Source organism: Miniopterus natalensis, chromosome 2 (assembly GCF_054644295.1).
Source record: "Miniopterus natalensis isolate mMinNat1 chromosome 2, mMinNat1.hap1, whole genome shotgun sequence".
Lineage (NCBI taxonomy): Eukaryota > Metazoa > Chordata > Mammalia > Chiroptera > Miniopteridae > Miniopterus > Miniopterus natalensis.
Window position 1 is genome coordinate 153,129,956 of NC_142082.1, and position 18,671 is coordinate 153,148,626.

The 18,671-nt window shown below is 42.2% G+C and overlaps 1 protein-coding gene across 3 annotated transcripts in view; it reads left to right on the plus strand.

The window, feature by feature from the left end:
* TMTC1 (transmembrane O-mannosyltransferase targeting cadherins 1) overlaps positions 1-18,671 on the plus strand; it is a 236,810-nt gene that overhangs the window by 145,078 nt on the left and 73,061 nt on the right. For all 3 annotated transcript variants that reach the window (XM_016199096.2, XM_016199095.2, XM_087814742.1), the window contains one exon: positions 7,162-7,283. In XM_016199096.2, the coding sequence (XP_016054582.2) occupies positions 7,162-7,283 (122 nt within the window). The remainder of the gene's footprint in view (positions 1-7,161; positions 7,284-18,671) is intronic.

Here is an 18,671-nt window from a genome sequence, read left to right on the forward strand (position 1 = left end):
CTGTGGCCAGTGCTTTGAAAGGTGAACTGGGAGTAAGAATGGGAGAAGATAAACCGCAGCTACCAGCCTAGACTTGGATTCTGCAGCTGGATTTTCTTAGAGGTAATTGCTGGTTCCGAGAAAACCGTGAGCTGCTTGTTCAGATACGTAGTGGGGCCTGTAGTGGCTGAGCGACGCTCTGGGCACCCTAAGGAGGGGCGTTGAGAGATTTTCACCTCTTTACAGCTCGGGAGGCTGCTGCTTTGTATCCTACTAAGCCAGAACAGAAAATCCTAGTGAGTCTGTACACACTTTCTCTACAAATACAATAGGTATCAATACCCTTGCTCTTTTTTAACCGATCATCAAATTAAACCTCAGAGAAGTAAATTAATTTGTCTGACTTTGCACAGTTAATCAGCAGATAACATGTATTGTTAATGGCCATATATTAGCTCTTTGAATTCTCATGTCTTTTCACCCCTTAGTGTAATTTGGAATAAGTAAATTTCCATTTGCCTCTTTTTCTAGAAATAAACATACTTTTTTGTACTTTGGAAAATGCCACAGATTTTCTTTCCCCGCGCCCCCAGTCATATTTTGTTTGCATTCCATCTGATTCTATTAGGCTGAAATGAGCTATAAATTATTTAGGCAATTTTGTCACATCTGTGATCCACAGGATACAAACTTGGATTTCCTCCCAGCCTTTTTCATTCTAGGAAATTCAGCCACATCCATGACATATTTTTTCCTGACTTTATGCTTGGCTGATTGACTCACAGCTTAAAGAAATATGTTCTTAAATTTTCTATACTTCTTGACCTAATTGGGAGGAGGGAAGACAAAAAATATAATCATCAATTTAATTTGAGAATAATTTTTTTCACGAATATTATTTTTTTCAAAATAAAACTTCATTGAATTTAGGCATAGTGCCACTGTCTTCAGTTGAATATTTTGAAAATGAAGGAAAACACATTGGAAGACCAGCCCCTCCAGGAGCAGTATGGAGTGTTGGCCTCTAAGCCCACAACTCACAAGTCCAATAACAGGGACTTCTGCTGATCGAGAAACCCTTATGGGGCTGTAGCCGCACTGAGCCCTGAGCCTTACTCGTCTCATTTTATAGTTGAGGCATGGGAGAGGTCATGCGGTGCCTGCTCAAAGTGACTAATGGTGTGTTGATGGCAGGAGCACAACTTGAATCGACATCATCTCCTGGACACTGGCTCTTCTTTCTATACATGTCAGACCCTTTAGTATCTCCCCATTGGCTCTAAATAAAGGTCAGCTCCACATAAGGCCTACAAGATTCTCATGATTTGCCAACTGCCAACATGTATAGTTTTATTCCCTGCTTTGTACACTCTGTATCTGCTCCCTGGAATTAGATTAGCTGTGACGCCTCCCCAGAAGTACCTGCAAATTTGTCTTGTAGGCATTCATTCATTTTTCAAACCCAGGTTGTCACCTCCACCAGGAAGTCCTCTCTGCCTTCTCCAGTTTTCTCTCTTGCCTGGTACATTTATTCACTTATTGATTTATTCAACAGATATTTATGAGGACCTACTAAGTGCCAGGCACTGAGTTAAACACAAATTATGCACCAGAGAACACAACTGACCAGCTCCCTGCCCTCATAGAGCTTACAGTCTAGTGGAGATATTAAAGTTAGTAAACACACAGATAAATATGTAATTATAACTAGAATGATTGCCATGAAGGAAGTAAAAACTGTGTTTGGAGCCTGAAGGATCCTTCTCCATGTCCCCAAGCAGCAGTGAGCACTTGGGGATCCTGCCCACTACAGGGGCTCAGTGAATGAGGGGGGAGGCAGCATGGAGTTGGGCTTCTGCTAACACCTGACACCCACCTCCTCCAAACCTAGTGGCTGCGGAAGCACTGAGTGTTCTGCTGAGTAAAGGACATAAACATATGCAAAACATAGTGAGGACGGTGGCCTGTGGTCAGGCAGGAAGGTGTGATGTTGGGGATATGAAGGTGATGCCTCTTTCATATCCCCAGTGAAGGCTGTTCTCTAATAACCTTGATGAGGGACAAGGAGGCACCACTTTGGATAAAACACTGGCTAGAGACATGGATAATAGCCCAGTTGGAGTTCTGTTTATACACTTACTCTTCTTAATTCTATAGTATTAACAAAGAGGGAGTATTAAATTCTCTTTAGAAACTTCTGCAGGAAGATAGATGAATACTTTTATAAAAAGTATTTCAGCTTTTGAAAGAGTTGAAAGAAGTATTCAACTAGTTTTGTGGGTTTTTTCCTCCCCCAAAGATATTTTTTCCATTGCTTTTGCACAGAGAGTTGGAGGGAGAGAGAGACATCAACATCAGTGTGAGACACATACAGTGGTTGCCTCCTGCTCACGCTCTGACCAGGCCAAGCCTGCAACCAAGGGACGTGCCCTTGGCCAGAATCAAGCCTGAGACCCTTCAGTCCTCGGGCTGACGCTCTAACCACTGAGCGAAACCGTCTAGGGCTCAACTAGCTTTAAAACATAAAGTACACCTGTGAAAATAGCACGTCAAACCCGTACTTAATAATCGGCACAGAGTTCATGAGGAACACTCAATAAAACACTTATTCTCTAGGACTTACTTATCTATTTATTTTTAATATATATTTTTTATTTTTTAGTCACAGTTTACATTCAGTGTTATTTTGTATTAGTTTTAGGTGCACAGCATAGTGGTTAAACAATCTTATACTTTACAAAATGGTCCCCCCTATATTTCCAGTACCCACCTGGCACCATACATAGTTATGACATTATTGACTATATTTCCTATGCTTTACTTTATATCCCTGTGGATATTTTGTAACTACCAATTTGTACTTCTTTATCTGGGATTTATTTTTATTTAATTAATTAATTTATTTTATTTTAATTTCTCTTTATTGTTGAAAGGATTACAGGTGTCCCATTTATTTCCCCTATTGACCCCCTTCACCTTGCTCCCACCCCGTCCTCAGGCCTTCACCCTGTAATTGTCTGTGTCCATGGGTTATGCATATAACACCTTTGGTTACTCTGGGTCTATTTTGTCAGATTATTTTGTTCATTAGCTGCTTCTTAAAGAAGACCCTTCAACATTTCATGTAATACTGAATTGGTGGTGATGAACTCCTTTAGCTTTTTCTTCTCTGTGAAGCTTTTTATCTGACCTTCAATTTTAAATGATAGCTTTTCTGGGTACAGTGGTCTTGGTTGTAGGTTCTTGCTTTTCATCACTTTGAATATTTCTTGCAACTCCCTTCTGGCCTGCAAAGTTTCTGTTGAGAAATCAGACACCAGCCTTATGGGTGCTCCCTTGTAAATAACTAACTGCTTTTCTCTTGCTGCTTTGAAGATTCTCTCTTTGTCTTTAACCTTTGGCATTTTAATTATGATGTGTCTTGCTGTGGGCCTCTTTGGGTTCCTCTTGTTTGGGACCCTCTGTGCTTCCTGGACTTGTAAGTCTATTTCTTTCTCCAGGTAGGGGAAGTTTTCTGTCATTATTTTTTCAAATAGGTTTTCAATTCCTTGCTTTCTTTCTTCCCCTTCTGGTATCCTCATAATGCAAATGTTGGTCTGCTTGAAGTTGTCCCAGAGACTCCTTACACTATCTTCATATTTCTGGATTCTTTTTCTTTTTGCTCTTCTGGTTGGGTGTTTTTTGTTTCCTCATGTTCCAAATTGCTGATTTGATTCTCAGCGTCCTCTACTCTACTGTTGATTCCATGTAAATTATTCTTCTTTTCAGTTCGTGTAGCCTTCATTTCAAATTGGTACTTTATTATGTCATTGATGTCTCACTAGTTTCCTTAATAGAGTTGCTAATATCCTTGAGCATCCTTATAACCATAATTCTGAACTCTGTATCTGTTAGCTTGCTTGGATCTTCATTTAGTTCTTTTCCTGGAGATTTCTTCTGTTCTTTCATTTGTGATGTGTTTCTTTGCCTCTGCATTTTGGCTGCTTCCAAGTGTTTGTTTCTATGTATTAGGTAGAGCTGCTATGTCTCCTGGAACTTGTAGAGTGGCTTTGTGTAGTAGGTGTCCTGTAGGGCCCAGTGGCTCAGCCTCCCCAGTCACCTGAGCTGGGCCTTCTAGGTGCTCCCCTGTGTGTGCTGTGTGCACTGTCCTGTTGTAGTTGAGCCTTGGTTGCTATTGGAATCACTGGGAGGAATTGATCCCCAGGCCAACTGGCTTTGAGGATCAGCTTCAGCTACAGCCAAAGATCTGCTGTGCTGGGGACACCCCTGTGAAGCAGGATTTGCTTCAGTGGGGCCTCTCAGGAGGTGCAAAGTCAGCCTCTGCTGTGCCTTGCCCAGGGCCACCCAGCATGAGCTACACAGCAATCCATAGATGGCTGCTGCTTGTGCTGGGCTTGGAGGTGTCCAGGAGAGCCCAAGCTATGAACCAGTACAGGCTGCCACTAGTGCCACTCCTGGGACCACTTATGGAGAGGTATGGGGCATGCTGAGACCAGCTGCTGCTTGTTTGAGAGATTTTAGGGAAGTCTTAAGAATGAAGCTAGAGAGGCCACTTGCATAGAAAAGCCACTGGAAATGGCTTGGATGAGCTTACAAGTTGTGAGGGGCAGGGTCTGCAGGAATCACCAGGGTGGGACCAAAGGTGTGAGTCAGGTTGATGGAGATTTAGAGAAGGTGCCTACCTGCAGGCTTTGTGAGGGAAGGGCTCATCAAAGGAGCAATGGCCTCTGCCAGCTCTTTTATCTGAGAGAAAGCTGCCCCTTCAGCTCTCGCCCTGATTCCAAGCAAGTTAATTACTCCTCGAATGTCCCAGGTTCCTTTCAAGCTGCTGCCTAGCACTGGGCTCAGAGGGAGCGCGTATGAGTAAGTCTGTGTGTGGGCCCTTTAAGAGGGATGCCGGGGGCTCCCACAGCCTCCATTCCACTCAGCCCCAATCCCTGCTGTCTTTATAGCCCGAAGCTGTGGGGACTTCTTTTCCCATCACTGGAACCATGGTCTGGGGGGGCCTGATGTGGGGCTGGGACCCCTTGCTCCTCCAGGAAACCTCCACCGCTGAGATACCCTTCCCGGGTTTAAACCGTGGCACCGGGTGTGGGCCTGCAGCCGCATCTCCGCAATTCAGCCCCGATCTACCTGCGTCTCCGCCCTTCCTACCAGTCTCGATGCTCCTTCAGTTCCCTGGTTGTAGGGCTTCTGTTCAGCTAGATCTCAGGATGTTCTGAGTGATGGTTGTTCTGTAGTTTAGTTGTAATTTTGATGTGGTCAAGGGAGGCGGCAGGTACCACAGATACCTACTCCACCATGTTGTTGTCTCTCTGGGATTTATTTTTAATTTTAGCAAGAAGTACTTGCTCTTGATGTCACAGGATTTTTATGAAGGTGTTTATTCTTTTTAAATTATGTAAACTTCAAGTTCTTGAACTAAAATGTACGTTGTCAACCCAAACTATAATCTAAATTACAAAGATAGAATGCAGCTTTTAAATATAGTGAACTTTCTACTTTTCTTACCCATTTTTTTAAAATCAATTTTAGTGGGTCATAGAAAATACAACATTATTTCATCTGTTTGAGTTGAAGGCTTTTTATGCAGTTTTTTCCTTCTTTTTCTTTCATGTTAGAGAGAGGAAGGAAGAAGGAGAGAGAGAGAGAACATCAATGATGAGAAAGTTGTTGATCAGTTGCCTCCTGCCCGCCCTCTGCTGGGGATCGAGCCCGAAACTCGGGCATGTTCCCTGACCCGGAATCAAACCTCGATCTCCTGGATCCTAGGTTGACGCTTAACTGCTTAGCCTCACTCGGCTGGTCTAGAGTGTAATTCTTTAGGTAGAACAATGAGATCATTACTTAAATACAGATTGTTAACTATTAAGAGAAATTGTCCAAATCACATTTGTTCATATGGACTTGCTGTCAGAAATTTTATTACTCAATATGTTGTAAAAAAACACACAAAGATTTTAATAAAATCCAGATGTCAAATATCTCAAGATTTTTAAAGACTTTTAAAAGTGTTTGTAGTTTGTATTAGGGAGTCTTGTTTATATTTGTGAAATTCTTTTATTTAGTCTTCTACAATTATTAAAAGTAATAGAATATTTAAAATGTTAGTAAGAAACGTCTAGAACTGTAATATGGAAAGTTCTATTTGGTTTTCTTAAACGTTTTTTAAAATGAAAAAACCTACCATCCACTACGTTAAGATTTGTTTTAAATAGGCCTCTCTTCAAATGTGATCATACCATATTCGCTCATGGAAATACAAACTACTCTTTATAGTGTCCATTACAACACATTTTTAGTAATAAACAGAATTTTTTTTCTGTGAACTATGAGTGACAGAAAAATCTTTACATGCTAAGAGGTACAACACTGCAGAATGGTTCTTTGTCAATTTCATGAATTATTATTATAATGAATTTTTATTCCCAAAAATTTCATGGAATAAATACTTTCTTAATGGCTTAATTTGAGAGGTGCTAAAAACTCCTTAGGTCAAATGATCTCCCCCATTGGTACCAAATTTTACCATTTGCATTTAACTTCCTTTATGCTAAGCTCAGCTCCGGGGTGTGTGTGTGTGTGTGTGTGTGTGTGTGTGTGTACCAAATTTTACCATTTGCATTTAACTTCCTTTATGCTAAGCTCAGCTCCGGGGGGGGGGGGGGGGTGTGGGGTGTGTGTGTGTGTGTGTGTGTGTGTGTGTGTGTGTGTGTGTGTGTGTGTGTGTGTGTGTGTGTGTGTGTGTTTACTGCATTCTGTTTCTGAGGGAACAATAATTCTCCATGATGCCTCAGTGAGCTTGACTATATCAGTTTGTTTTGCTCCCTAGGAATGAGTTTCCTGTCAGCGACAGAAATTCTTAAAGGGGACAGTACCAAGAAACAGGCTTGCTGTAGGGCCAGCCCGAAACAGGGAGTGATGGTCACTGACCCTATTGTGCAAATAATCAGATGTTTCTGGGTGGCAAGTGCTTGTTGGGTATTGGTGACTATTTTGACAAGCTGTAGGTGTTAGCCTGAGGGCTTTTTCTGATGAATTTAGCACAATGATCAAAAGGTTTTCATTGGTCTAATCTATTCATTCCTTCCATGAGAACTTGAAAATGAAAGCGATGGTTAAATGCTGACTGAAGTGGAATTAACCTGCAATTAATTTGTCCTTCACTGTTGTGTGTTTCAGAGGCTGGAGCACAAGGAAGTTTTAGTGGGCTTGTTGTTCCTGGTTTTCCCATTCATCCCAGCCAGCAATCTCTTCTTCAGGGTGGGTTTTGTGGTGGCCGAGAGAGTCCTTTACATGCCCAGGTAATTACTGCTCATGATTTCGTCTTTATGAGACCTGCCCTCTGTCACCAACACCAACAGCCCCAGAGAGACAGTCCTTTAGTGTATCGCAATTAGATCCTTGTGGAGCTAAGGTGCTTATTGCCTCAGCTTTCCAAACAGCCGCAGAGAAGGTTGGATGAGCTCACGCTTGCACTCGTTCACTCTAGGTTACGGGGGCTCACTGCCAGCTGGAAGCGGGACAGTTAAATGGGAAAGAGCAACTGGAGTATACTCAGGATTTTAGCAGCAGTCATTTACCAATACATTCCTTGCCAAATACCTCTATGTTTTATTAAACATAATTATAGTAATTTTCTAGAAATATTTTTGATGTGCTTAAAATTATTATGTTAAGTAACACGATTATAATTTAATTCTATCTTCTTCCTTCTTTCTCTATTTTTCTTTGATTTTTTTAATTAAAAATAAGAACAGTTTCAAAAAAACTTGTCCTTGAAAAAAAAATGGTTACAACTACAAAGGGCATTTAGACATGTGTGATTACATAATGCCACTTAATTCTGAATATTTGTGCTGTGCCGAAGCTTGTTTTTTCTCCTGTCTTATTCAAATGTCATCATTCCAAGGCCACAGTTCTTTTCAGATGCCTGGATGTGTCCCTGAAATGGTTCTGCCATTTTTCTGTTGTGTGATTTTGAATAAGACATGAAGCTTTTTAGAACCCAGGCTTTCTCATTTTGAAAATAAGGATTTTTGGTTAACATCCTAAAGTGAAATAATTTAATGAATGATGTGTAAGAATGAACTTTTCTAAAAGGAAGTAATATAAACCAAAATATTATAAGGAAACTATTTCTTATTTATTAATATTAGATTATGATTTCAAAATAATTTAAATAAAATTAATTTAAATATCAATGAATAAGATTTAATTTTATTTATTGATATTGAATTAGAAATTTAAAAGTACATATAATTAGAAATGAATTTCATAACCTTTGAATTCCTCCCAATCCAAATACCTAACAGCTTTCCTAAGACTTTGCAGCATCTGATTTTGACTTGGTTGAGGAGACAGCAGCCCTTCAGTTTATGTGTCTTCTGTACAATTTGGGAAGGAGATGATTTCTTGGTAAATACTGTTCTATAAGGACAAAAATACAACACAGATTCTTCGAATTCTGTATGGCCTTAAGATAACAGGCTTGTGAGGCCTGGCCAGTAATAATCATGAAGGGCGAAAGGGGACATCAGTGTCTGGTCTAGGTATGTTTTTGCTTAGAGCTGTTGAAAGTGGCTAGTCAGGTGTTCCTTGTAATACCGATAATTCCAAGTGGAGTCGATATTCATTCTTCGTTGAACAGATATTTACCGAGCACGGTTGCTGGGTGTACTATTCTAGAAGCTGAGGCTACAAACACAAGTGAATCTCAGTTTCTTCCCTCAAAGAATGTACTAGCTGCTTATTAATAAAAAGGCATCTTTCTCTCTAAACATTTAACAGGCCGTAATATTCTTTAAAATATTATTCTCATTAATACTATTTTAACATTCATTATATCAGAACTTTTATTGAATCTGTGTTGTATGTCAGCCACTATGCTAAACATGTTGTATGTGTTGTATCAGTTAATTCACGCTGAAGGTGGTGGTTAACAGCATCCCTCTGAAGTCAGAGTGCCGGTGTTGGAATTCTGGCTGAAACGTGAGCATGATGTCCTAAGCCTCAGTTTCCTTATCTGTGTACAGTGAAAATAATAACACCCAACTCAATGAGAGATTGTGAGCATTAAGTGAGATGATCATATGTAAAACCTAGAAAGTGTTTTGTGTTGTACGTGGTTGATAAATATCACGTATTGTTGTTGAATCAGTTGAGGTAGCTGATAGCATTGTTCCTATTTTGTAAAAATAAAGCCTGTGCCTGAGACATGAAGTGACTTGCCCCAGGTGGCATATCTAGTGAGCCGCAGAGCTGGGATGCAGATCCTTGCCTACTGACAGATCTCTCACCTGCCAGACTACATTACTTCTCCAATAGAGACATAGTGTTTTTCTCAACTGAAAAAGAGAAGATGTAGACTCAGTTGAAGTACTTTCAGAGCAACTCCATTTGGTAATCGGGACTTGATACTTCCAAGAGTCCTATGATCTAAATCCTCAGGAGTCTGGGGTCTGGGTGACAAGGAATTGCACGTGCAACACACTTTCCTAATCCAGATATAAGAGAACAATTTGTGATAAAAAAGAAGCTAAAATTTCACTTTTCTGAAAGAGACCCTTAGGTAAACATTGTGGAAGTCCATAATATTGTCATCAGCCATTGGTGGAATATCTTATTTAAAGCAAGGGGTTCCTCTCACCCAGGTAGGTGTGTCCTAACACCTGAAAAAGCATGTCAGCTCTGGCTCTTCCCATGCTGCCATATCTTAAATAGACCTTCCTCTGCCTTTATTTCATTTTCTCTAAAAAAGACAAAGTGGTGCCCCCGCCCTTTTTCTGCTAGGAGTAAAGTGATTTGGATTAAAATAAAAGTTCTGAATACGAAGAAAACATCAATATTACCAAGAGCAAGTGCCTGCCTCTCAGAAGCAATTTGGATTTTGCTGCATTGTGCAAACTTGGTGTAGAGTCATCCAAAATCAATTTCAGGAAACTGGCCTTCATTAGAAAGATGGCTGTTCTCTTCCCTTCGAGTTCCTGCAGCTATGCATTGCAGTATTGGAGATATGCCATCATTTTCTGAGGACTTCCCTTTACTGCCTACCATCTCCTGTATTAATATCCATTTCATCACTGTGCCCAGCCAGGCCACTCTCCCTCTCCAAAGCCATGTGACGGAGGTGGAGGTGCTCTCCTGCCCTGTAGAGGTGGTCCTGGGGGCTGATAAAGAGGTCAGATTGCTAGGCCAGGTTCACAGCTCTGAGCACAAACCTGAGAGTTTAATGCAGATTTTGAGAGGCTGGAATTGAGGAAACCTAGGATTTTTTGAGTGAGACACTGCACCTCTAATGAGTCCCAGTATTTCTTCAGTCGTCACTGTAACTAACACCACAGGGGAGCTGTTCTACTTATGATGATGGATTCCATTGTTACCTAAAATCGTGCAACAGAGGTGGTCCAAGCTGAGTCAGAAATTAAAGCTTAGGTGGGGCAACTTCTATGCCGTGGGCTTAGAGACTTCTAATGACTTCATCAGAGCCAGTTTGTAAATACTGACAGTTTTCTGTGAAAATGGGGACTTCTTCTGGGAAAGATTTTACCCAGCAGTGATCAGCCACCCATCTCAGTGGAGGATGGTAGACAGTTGGACAAAGAGCTGCCGAAATCTTCCATGGGGGGGGGCCGAGGGGGCACAGAGAATTTTGCAGGTGCTGCCGGCATCCCTCGGAAGGTGTCAGAGCACTGGATTATGTCTATTGCATTTAATGAACCTACGCATTGACTTGATGATGGTGATGGACATGTCCCAAGCCTTTGATATACACAGGAATCTTCTCTGCGTGACCCTGTTTCCATTATTGACCTTGATAAGCCGTTTTCCACAGCATCAGTACCCAGTACTTTAAGGAAAAGATACACACAGTGTACTCAATGGCATTCTGGGAAATACAGGTCATTATCTTTATGCAGAAATTCTGTGTTGTCTCAAAAACTTGAGCAGCCAATAGGAAAATGGAGTAAATTGGTAATCCTTCTGAGGAAGGGGGCTTCGTGCTCATCAACTATTTCAAGTTATTATGGAGCCAACTCCTGGCCTTCGAGTGTCACTCCTGAACACCATGGAAGTGTTCTACGGTGACTGGGTGAGTCCCGTCAGCCCCAGGGGCTCTTTTGGCCACGTTACAAGATGAGCCCAGAATGAGCCAGGCCAGCAAAGCTCTTGCATCTTCCACCTTTATTCCTAATAATGACCGGGCCATATAAACATCCTCACTCCCTCCATCCTAAGCTGGGAAAGACTGAAAATACCGCCTCCTCTCACCTGCACCTCCTTTCGCTTGCAATCTGCAGATAAAAGGCACAGAAGTGGGCTATCTATATAGCACTGCATGGCTTTAGGGTCAGAGCTTTACCACCAAAAAAAATTGGAATAGTCCTTTCTTCTGATGATAAATGCCAATTTTGTCCATGCCTTTGTTGAACAGGCAGGAGAGTTCGGGGCTTAAATCATTCTTTCACAGGAATTTTTATCTCTTATTCTTGTCTCAAGAGCGGCATATACTTTTACGGTTACCTCTTTTGTATTTTATAAAAAGCACATTAGAATGTTTAGAAGGACTAAAATCAGAACCAGTGAAGCAGAAATTGTTGTTGAGCGCGGTCAAATAAAGTCATAGTCTGTGTTCAGCTATCCATTCACCTGCCAGATTAAGGATGATTTATTCACTTCAGTGCCAAAGAGCAAATTCCTAAGCTTCTTTAAGAAAACATGAATGAGTGGAGGTGGGAAAAGAGTAGGCAGAAATAAGGGAAGGCAGCAACAATATTATGGGTAGAACTGATCACGAATAATTGAAACCACAGAAGATAGCATGTAGTTGAGGGAAGAAAGAAAAATTAAAACTTGCCCTACTCTTAGAAAGAGATGCCATTCTGAATTGTGTAATCCCTAAATGTATAGGCAGACTAGACATGGAAAATTGAGGGAAAAAAGCACTCTTGTTCATTTTCAATTTTGCAAAATATTTTCAAATCATACCTATCAATTTGAATTGGAATTTTAAAAATCTTACATAGGTTGCTATTGAAACAATACTGCAGTATTTATTTTTAGCTGGAAAAATGAGAAATGTTAACTCCGAAGGAACACTACCTCTGTTACCTGACACTGGGGACCCCTTCTGATGAACCATCTATGCATGTGCATCTTCAGAGTTGCTGGAGGAGAGAGATGATTATTTAAGAGGGAATCAAGACCTGTCTGGTGTAGCCCAGTGCGTAGAGTGTCAGCCCTCGCACTGAAGGGTCACGGGTTCAGTTCCCTGTCAAGGGCACGCACCTGGGTTGCAGATTCGATCCCCAGCCCCTATCGGGGAGCATGTGGGAGGCAACGGATCGATGTGCCTCTCTGACATCGATGTTTCTCTCCTCTCTCTCTCCCTCCTTCCCTTCCGCTCTCTCTGAAAATCAACGGGAAAAATATCCTGGGGGTGACGATTAACAAAACAAAACAAGAGTGAATCAGAGTTTTACCAGATACTAGAAGAAGCAGAGAAATTTTTTTGGTAACAACAAAAACTGACTTTAGCCATCCAGTAGGAAGAGACTCAACTGGGAATCAGCACAGCTCAGCCTGGTCCCCCACTGCATGGCCATCTTGGGGACACGATGTTCCTAACTGTAAAACCAGAGGGTTGAGCTTGCTCAGTGGTTCCCCAAAACTGAGAGCATGAGGGGCACACAACCCTCTGTCAGTTTCCCCTCCCCCACGCAGCTCCCCCCTTTTGGATATTTTACTAGTTTGGGAAATCTAAACTTCCAGTAATCTCTGCTACATGGTCTCTGAGATGTCTTTCTGTTCCAAAGTTCAACTGTTCTGTGATTCCAGATAACCTTGTAGAAAGCATGAGTTTTTTCCCTTAAGATCTTAAACAAAAACTTTGTCATGCATTGGAGTGGGGCCACCTATGTCTGCTCAGTTTCCGCAGGATGGGCCCAGTAGGGAAAGGGAGACGTGTTTCCCTGGGGAAAGGCAGGAAAAGAAGGAGAACATCTCCACGAGCACAGGCTCCCTCTGTGACATGAAAGGGTGTCCTCATGAGCAGCAGGGACAGGTTGAAAATCAGAAGTTCCTGTAGGCAAGCAGCAACAAGGAATGTGTGTCAGGAGGAAATGGGGCCCTGGCAGCAAGGGCAATGCCAGACTTCCCTCTTCAAGGAGCAGTAGTACAGGGAGCTTATTAAGAGAGGCTGCAGGCCACGAGAGCAGGTCAGAGGTTTGCCTGTCCGTACCAAAGATCAAACCTCAGTGGGGAGATACTCAGGAATTGGGCGGAAGCCTAATATCTAAATAGGGCTCAAAGCAAGGTTAAGCCAGATATTAAGTCTCTTTGCTTCTTAGTTTTATACTTTGTTTGAAATTCCCATCGTATAGTACATTAGAGGGATAGGAAAAGCAACTTGGGCTTGTCATAGAGCCACTCAAGTACAATCTAAGAGATAGATTGATAGGAAGTTTTCATAGTTGCACCGTCAAGTGTACCCGCCCTGTGAGAATATGTGTGTATAAGTGTGTGTATATGTGTTGGCTAAATTAACCAAATCACTCAATTATTATTTAGTTTTAAGCTCTGAATTCATTTATATACGTTTCTGTCACTGTCATCTTAAAACAATAACAAGTTCTTTTGTGGTATGAGAGTGGCAAAGGGAAGGAGAAATGCTGTTACCCTAGGGAGCAAGAGGGTGAAGTTGCCACACGGCCTGACGAGAAAGCAAAGTAAAGATCAGTGATACTGTTGGAGGGGAAATTTAGGATTTGGGTAATGAAAAAAAGTCTTTTTATGTTGAGAAGTATTCTAATGCTTTGAAGTATAGTCTCTTCCATGTTATTCACCATATTTTATAAGAAAGCTGAGTCTGGCCCAGCCAGCTTGGCTCTGCGGTTAAGCACTGTCCTAGGATCCAGGAGATTGTGGTTTGATTCTCGGTGAGGGCACGTGCCTGGGTTGTGGGCTCGATCCTAGTGGGGGGGGGGTGCAGGAGGCAGCAAATCAATGACTCTCTCTCATCATTGATGTTTTTCTCTCCCTCTCCCTTCGTCTCTCTGAAATCAATAAAGATATATTTTTTAAAAAAGAAAGCTGAATCTGTCAAGTTGTCCCACATCTCCAATCCTTTCTGGGTGGTGCAAACCTCCAGTGTCACACAGTCAGAGGCTTCCTGCTGGTCTTTCACCTATACTGGGCTTACAAAAGTCGATTCATGTTATTCTTTGGAATACCATAGGGTCAGGATGGGGATATTTGACTTCAGTCTGTTTGTCTCTTTGCTCTGGCTGTGCCAGCATGAACTGTTCCATCCAGTGAGGGTTACTGTCCAGGGCAGTGCCCAGGTAGGGGCGGTACTAGAGCTGCACCAGACTGGTGGCCAGTCACCAAGACATCATGGGGGTGAGCTCTGTGTGAAGGTCATGACCAGGAAGGGAAGCAGGAGGACTCTGCTGAGGGACTGAACTGAATGTGTTCTGAAACCAGAGGTGGTTAATCGCAGACAAATAGAACAGAGTGATGGTGAGAATGAAAGGAGCTGAGAGGCGGTGCTCACGGGCTGAAGATAATTGGCCAATCTGTGGTGCTGAATTAGTTGTGCTCAGCCCAGGGCGCAAGGTGAGGACAAGTTTGAACAGTTACTTACTAGCCTGCAATCACCGCCTTTATGTTACAGCACCCCGTTAGCTGTAAAAGATGAATGCTTATGTCTGTTAAGGCCTAAATGGTGGATAGCAAGTGTCTTAAAAAACAGGAATTAAAAAGTAAAATTTGGAGGGTATAATTTGGATTCAGATGAGACCAGAATAATATATGTGAAAAACGTTGTAAGCTATGCCAGGTAATTGCAAGTCATTATTTTAATCTACCCTGTGCAGATGAGGAGATGGGGTGAACCCAAGTCAAAGGAAATCCACACAACATAGGTGTAGGCTCCCCCTTCCTCAGCCCTCTTCTTCCCACCCTCGATTCTGCAGAGCTCATCTTCATTCCCTAGCTCAGCATGTCAGCCTCGTAAGACACGATCCCGAAGGTTATGGGATGCGCCTGTGAGTGGAGGAGACCAAAGAGTAGATGTCACGCACTCAGCATCCCGCACAGCTGGCTGTGGCTTTACCTGGAGGGCATGGATGGACTCAAATGTTGCCATTTCAGCTTCCTTCCCATCAGGACCCCTTGTTGTTATTAGTGAATCTTTCCCTTTTCTCTTGGACTCGGCACAGGGACAGAGGTCACAAACCCGTGGCTCCTTATGCAGTTTTCAGCAATCTGAAAATGTCCTTTACACTCCTTTAGAGGCCTGGCTTATCTTGCTCTCGTGTGAGTTGGGACCACCATCTCGCATGTCCGTGTTTTGTCACAGTTCCAGGCACAGTAGATGCTTCATAAGAGATCACTGTAGAGAATTAAAGAACACCGGGCACGGGACACAGCACCTGCCTATGTGATCATGTGTGTGTTAACACGGGGAATAGTGGAGGGGCAGCAACAACTAGAGCATGGTCCCGTACACCTTTGTTCCAAGTGTGGAGAAGCTGCCTCTAGAACAGGGTGGTGTGCGGAGGAAGGAGCGACAGAACGCAGGTGGTGGAGATGAGTGTGCCCTAGGACAGCGGAGAAGGTGGCCTTTCTGACTTCTCAGAAATAGCTCTGGAGTTGGAGTTAGTTGGGAAGGGTCTGGCTTTGGCCAGAAGGCCTCCGAGGCCCTGATGGGAAATGTGGCTGTGAGGACTCTCTCCAGGCTGGAGGGAAAGGGGCTGGGTGTGGAGTGAAGGCTCCAACCGTGGGAGAGCCCCGCATCCTGGGCGGGGACAGCTCTCTGGGCACCGAGTCACCGTGGGCATTGTCATCTCCATGCTCGTCCTGGATTGGCTCTTTGCCAGCTCCGCCTTTGTTTCCATGTTAGCCTCTGATCCCTGAGCTGCAGGGTCCGGCCACACTGGCGGAGCCGCCCTTGTCGTATGCCCAGTGCTCATGGTGCAAAAATGAATGAAATGTTCTCTGTCCTTAAGCGGTAGGCTTGAACTTTCCAACAGGTAATGTTTTATTGCTTATCAACGTTGAATACAAAAGCTTCCTCCTTGTGCGTGAACTCGCCAAAAAGGTTAGACTTTAGACTGCATTTTCTTTCCCTTCATAGAGACAGAGCAGAGGAAGGTTTGAAACGCGTAGGAGATTTGCTTAGTGCTCGTGGTGTCCGAGATCTGGGAATTCACATTAACAAAAATCCATGGCTATATTTTTCACATTCTACAAATGAATCTTATTCCCTGCAGTATTTTGTTCTGTAAAAGTGATGTGTGGATCAAACCTTCTGAATCAAACAATATTGTACAAGGGATTTTGTAGTTGTAAAGGCATTTTGGTGAATGCCTTTAAAAAGCTTATAATTGCTCTATAAATTATATAGTTTGGTCAGTTTGGACTTTGATAAAGTGGATTTCTTAATGTGTATTTACAAATCTAACCACATAATTTAATGACATATGCAGTATGTTTTATTGATGTAATAGAGTACAGCATACTAAATACTTGAAGACACTGATACCTGTGTTCAGTTCACAGAACACATCCACATGTATTATTTCATTTACTCCAAGTAGCAGCCCTTTAAGGTAAATGTATTTAAAGCTGCCTTTAAGGCAGGCGATGTTAAGCCCTAGTAACATAAATAAATAAGGCTTCATGAGCTTGAGCAAGTCTCTTGTGGCCACAGAACTCATGAATGGCACAGAAGATCCAGTTTCAGACCCTTTATTCTCCAGTAAATTCCTTTTCTTCACTGCGAACCCCCAAACTTCAAGCCTGTACCAGAACACTCTTGTTCCACTGCAGCTAATAATATCCCGGAGGCCTTAGGATGTTACTACATTTAGAGGAGGCTGGTATAGAGACATCTGTTTCTACCTGGAATACAAACTTTATACATTTCCTGCCTTATACTCTATGTCACAGAAAATAATTTCCAAATAATAATATTATTATTAACATAAATTAATGTTATCATTTACTGTTTAGTGTGTATCAGGCATTGTCCACGATATAATATTATTTCCTTTTACAAAGTAAAAAAATGAACTAGAGACCTTAATTTATCCGAGATCAAACACCAGTGTCAGAACTGAGGTTCAAACAGGGTTTTGTTCTGACTCCAGAGCCTTGCCTTCTTTACCACTAGAGCTCTCATCTGTTATAGAGCCGGTAGGTGAACTGTGAGGTTGAGGAAGCATCACATTGTGAAAGAAGTAAAAGAGAATTAGGTAGCTCTCAGAAGGGGAAAGCAGTGGCATTTTCCTCCCAGTTGTTCCATAGATATGCTGAAAAAAGAAAAAAAAGGAATCTTTTTCATGGGGAAATAAATATAAAGAAACTTTCATACCTGCCTTGTATCCTCAGGATGGGGTGTTAGGTGAATGAATGCACAAGAGATGCCTTAGGGGTCATTTTCTTAGAAAGTTCATACACTCTCAAATCTAAGTATGTTCAGTCTTCTGAGAAATTTCCCTGTCTGTGAAATATTTAAGGTAGAAGAACAAGGCAGGAACAGGGACAGTAGTGAGTCTTGGCTTACAGAAGCTGGCAGCTTCCAGGTTAAATTTGACCTGAGGAGTCTATGGACTTCCCTGTGCCCCCAACTACAGAGTGAAGCACCTGCTCTGAGCTCAGCCATCCGGGGTGTTACTGTCTTTCCACGTGGGGTCAACACCCATGAGACTGGAATGAGATCTTACCATTGAATAATTTGCCATGTGGGAAGGATTCAGCAGATCCGAATGAAGTTAACTAGGGATGTGTTTCATTAAACTCTCTAAAGTTAGGAATTTTTTAGAGTAATAAGATGGGAAGATTGGATCTGTCTCATATCGGTGATGTGATAGATAAATTTATGGACACTCTCAGCGGGTTGTTTGAACTTGTTAAGTTAAAAGGTAGAATTTCTGTTCCGCTTAATAACAAAGAGATTCTCTTTGCTGCATGTAATTAAACAAAAAGGGAAGCCATAGCAAATATTATGAAATCCTTGGCCCAGAGGTGGAAAATTGTCATCCTTTCAGGTTGATGGAAATGGAAATGGAAAGTGTTGTTCTGTGATCACTTAAGAGCTTCTGGGCAAGGTTTAAGAAAGCACATTTGTGCTATTTACAGGATGCCTAATGGCTCACAAAGTTCTCAAACAGGTTTAAAACATTTTTTATTCTATTGTGAATGGAAAACCATTGTTTATTTGCATTTCCTGTTCAGTTTCCTTTGGGTGTGCATCATAAAAGTATAAAGAAGAGATGAGAGTGTCTCTGGTTATTGTGTGCACTGCGTGCTGAGGAACTTGTCAATAAATCACGTTCAAAATTGGAGGCAGCATCAGCCTGTGAGTGAGAGGTCATCTCTGTGTCCGAGTGATTAGCTCCATTCTCTGGGACAGCAGTGGTAAGCACTCAAGCGTGTTTGAAAATGCATCTTGTTGCTGAGCTGACCCAAACATTTAGCAGCCAGAGTTTGGCTCTGGGTTCTCCAGGGTATGATTTTCCCTGAGTTCCTCTGTGCTCTGCGTAGAGGTCTCTGGTCAGAGTCCAGAGTCTCCTCAGCTAGATAAACCAGAGCAAACTCGTGTCTGGTTTCATCTTTCTAGAGGCCAGAAAAGCATGTAGTTTCTCATTTGCTTGATACTCCCCTTTAAAAGGACTTGCCCTGCCCCT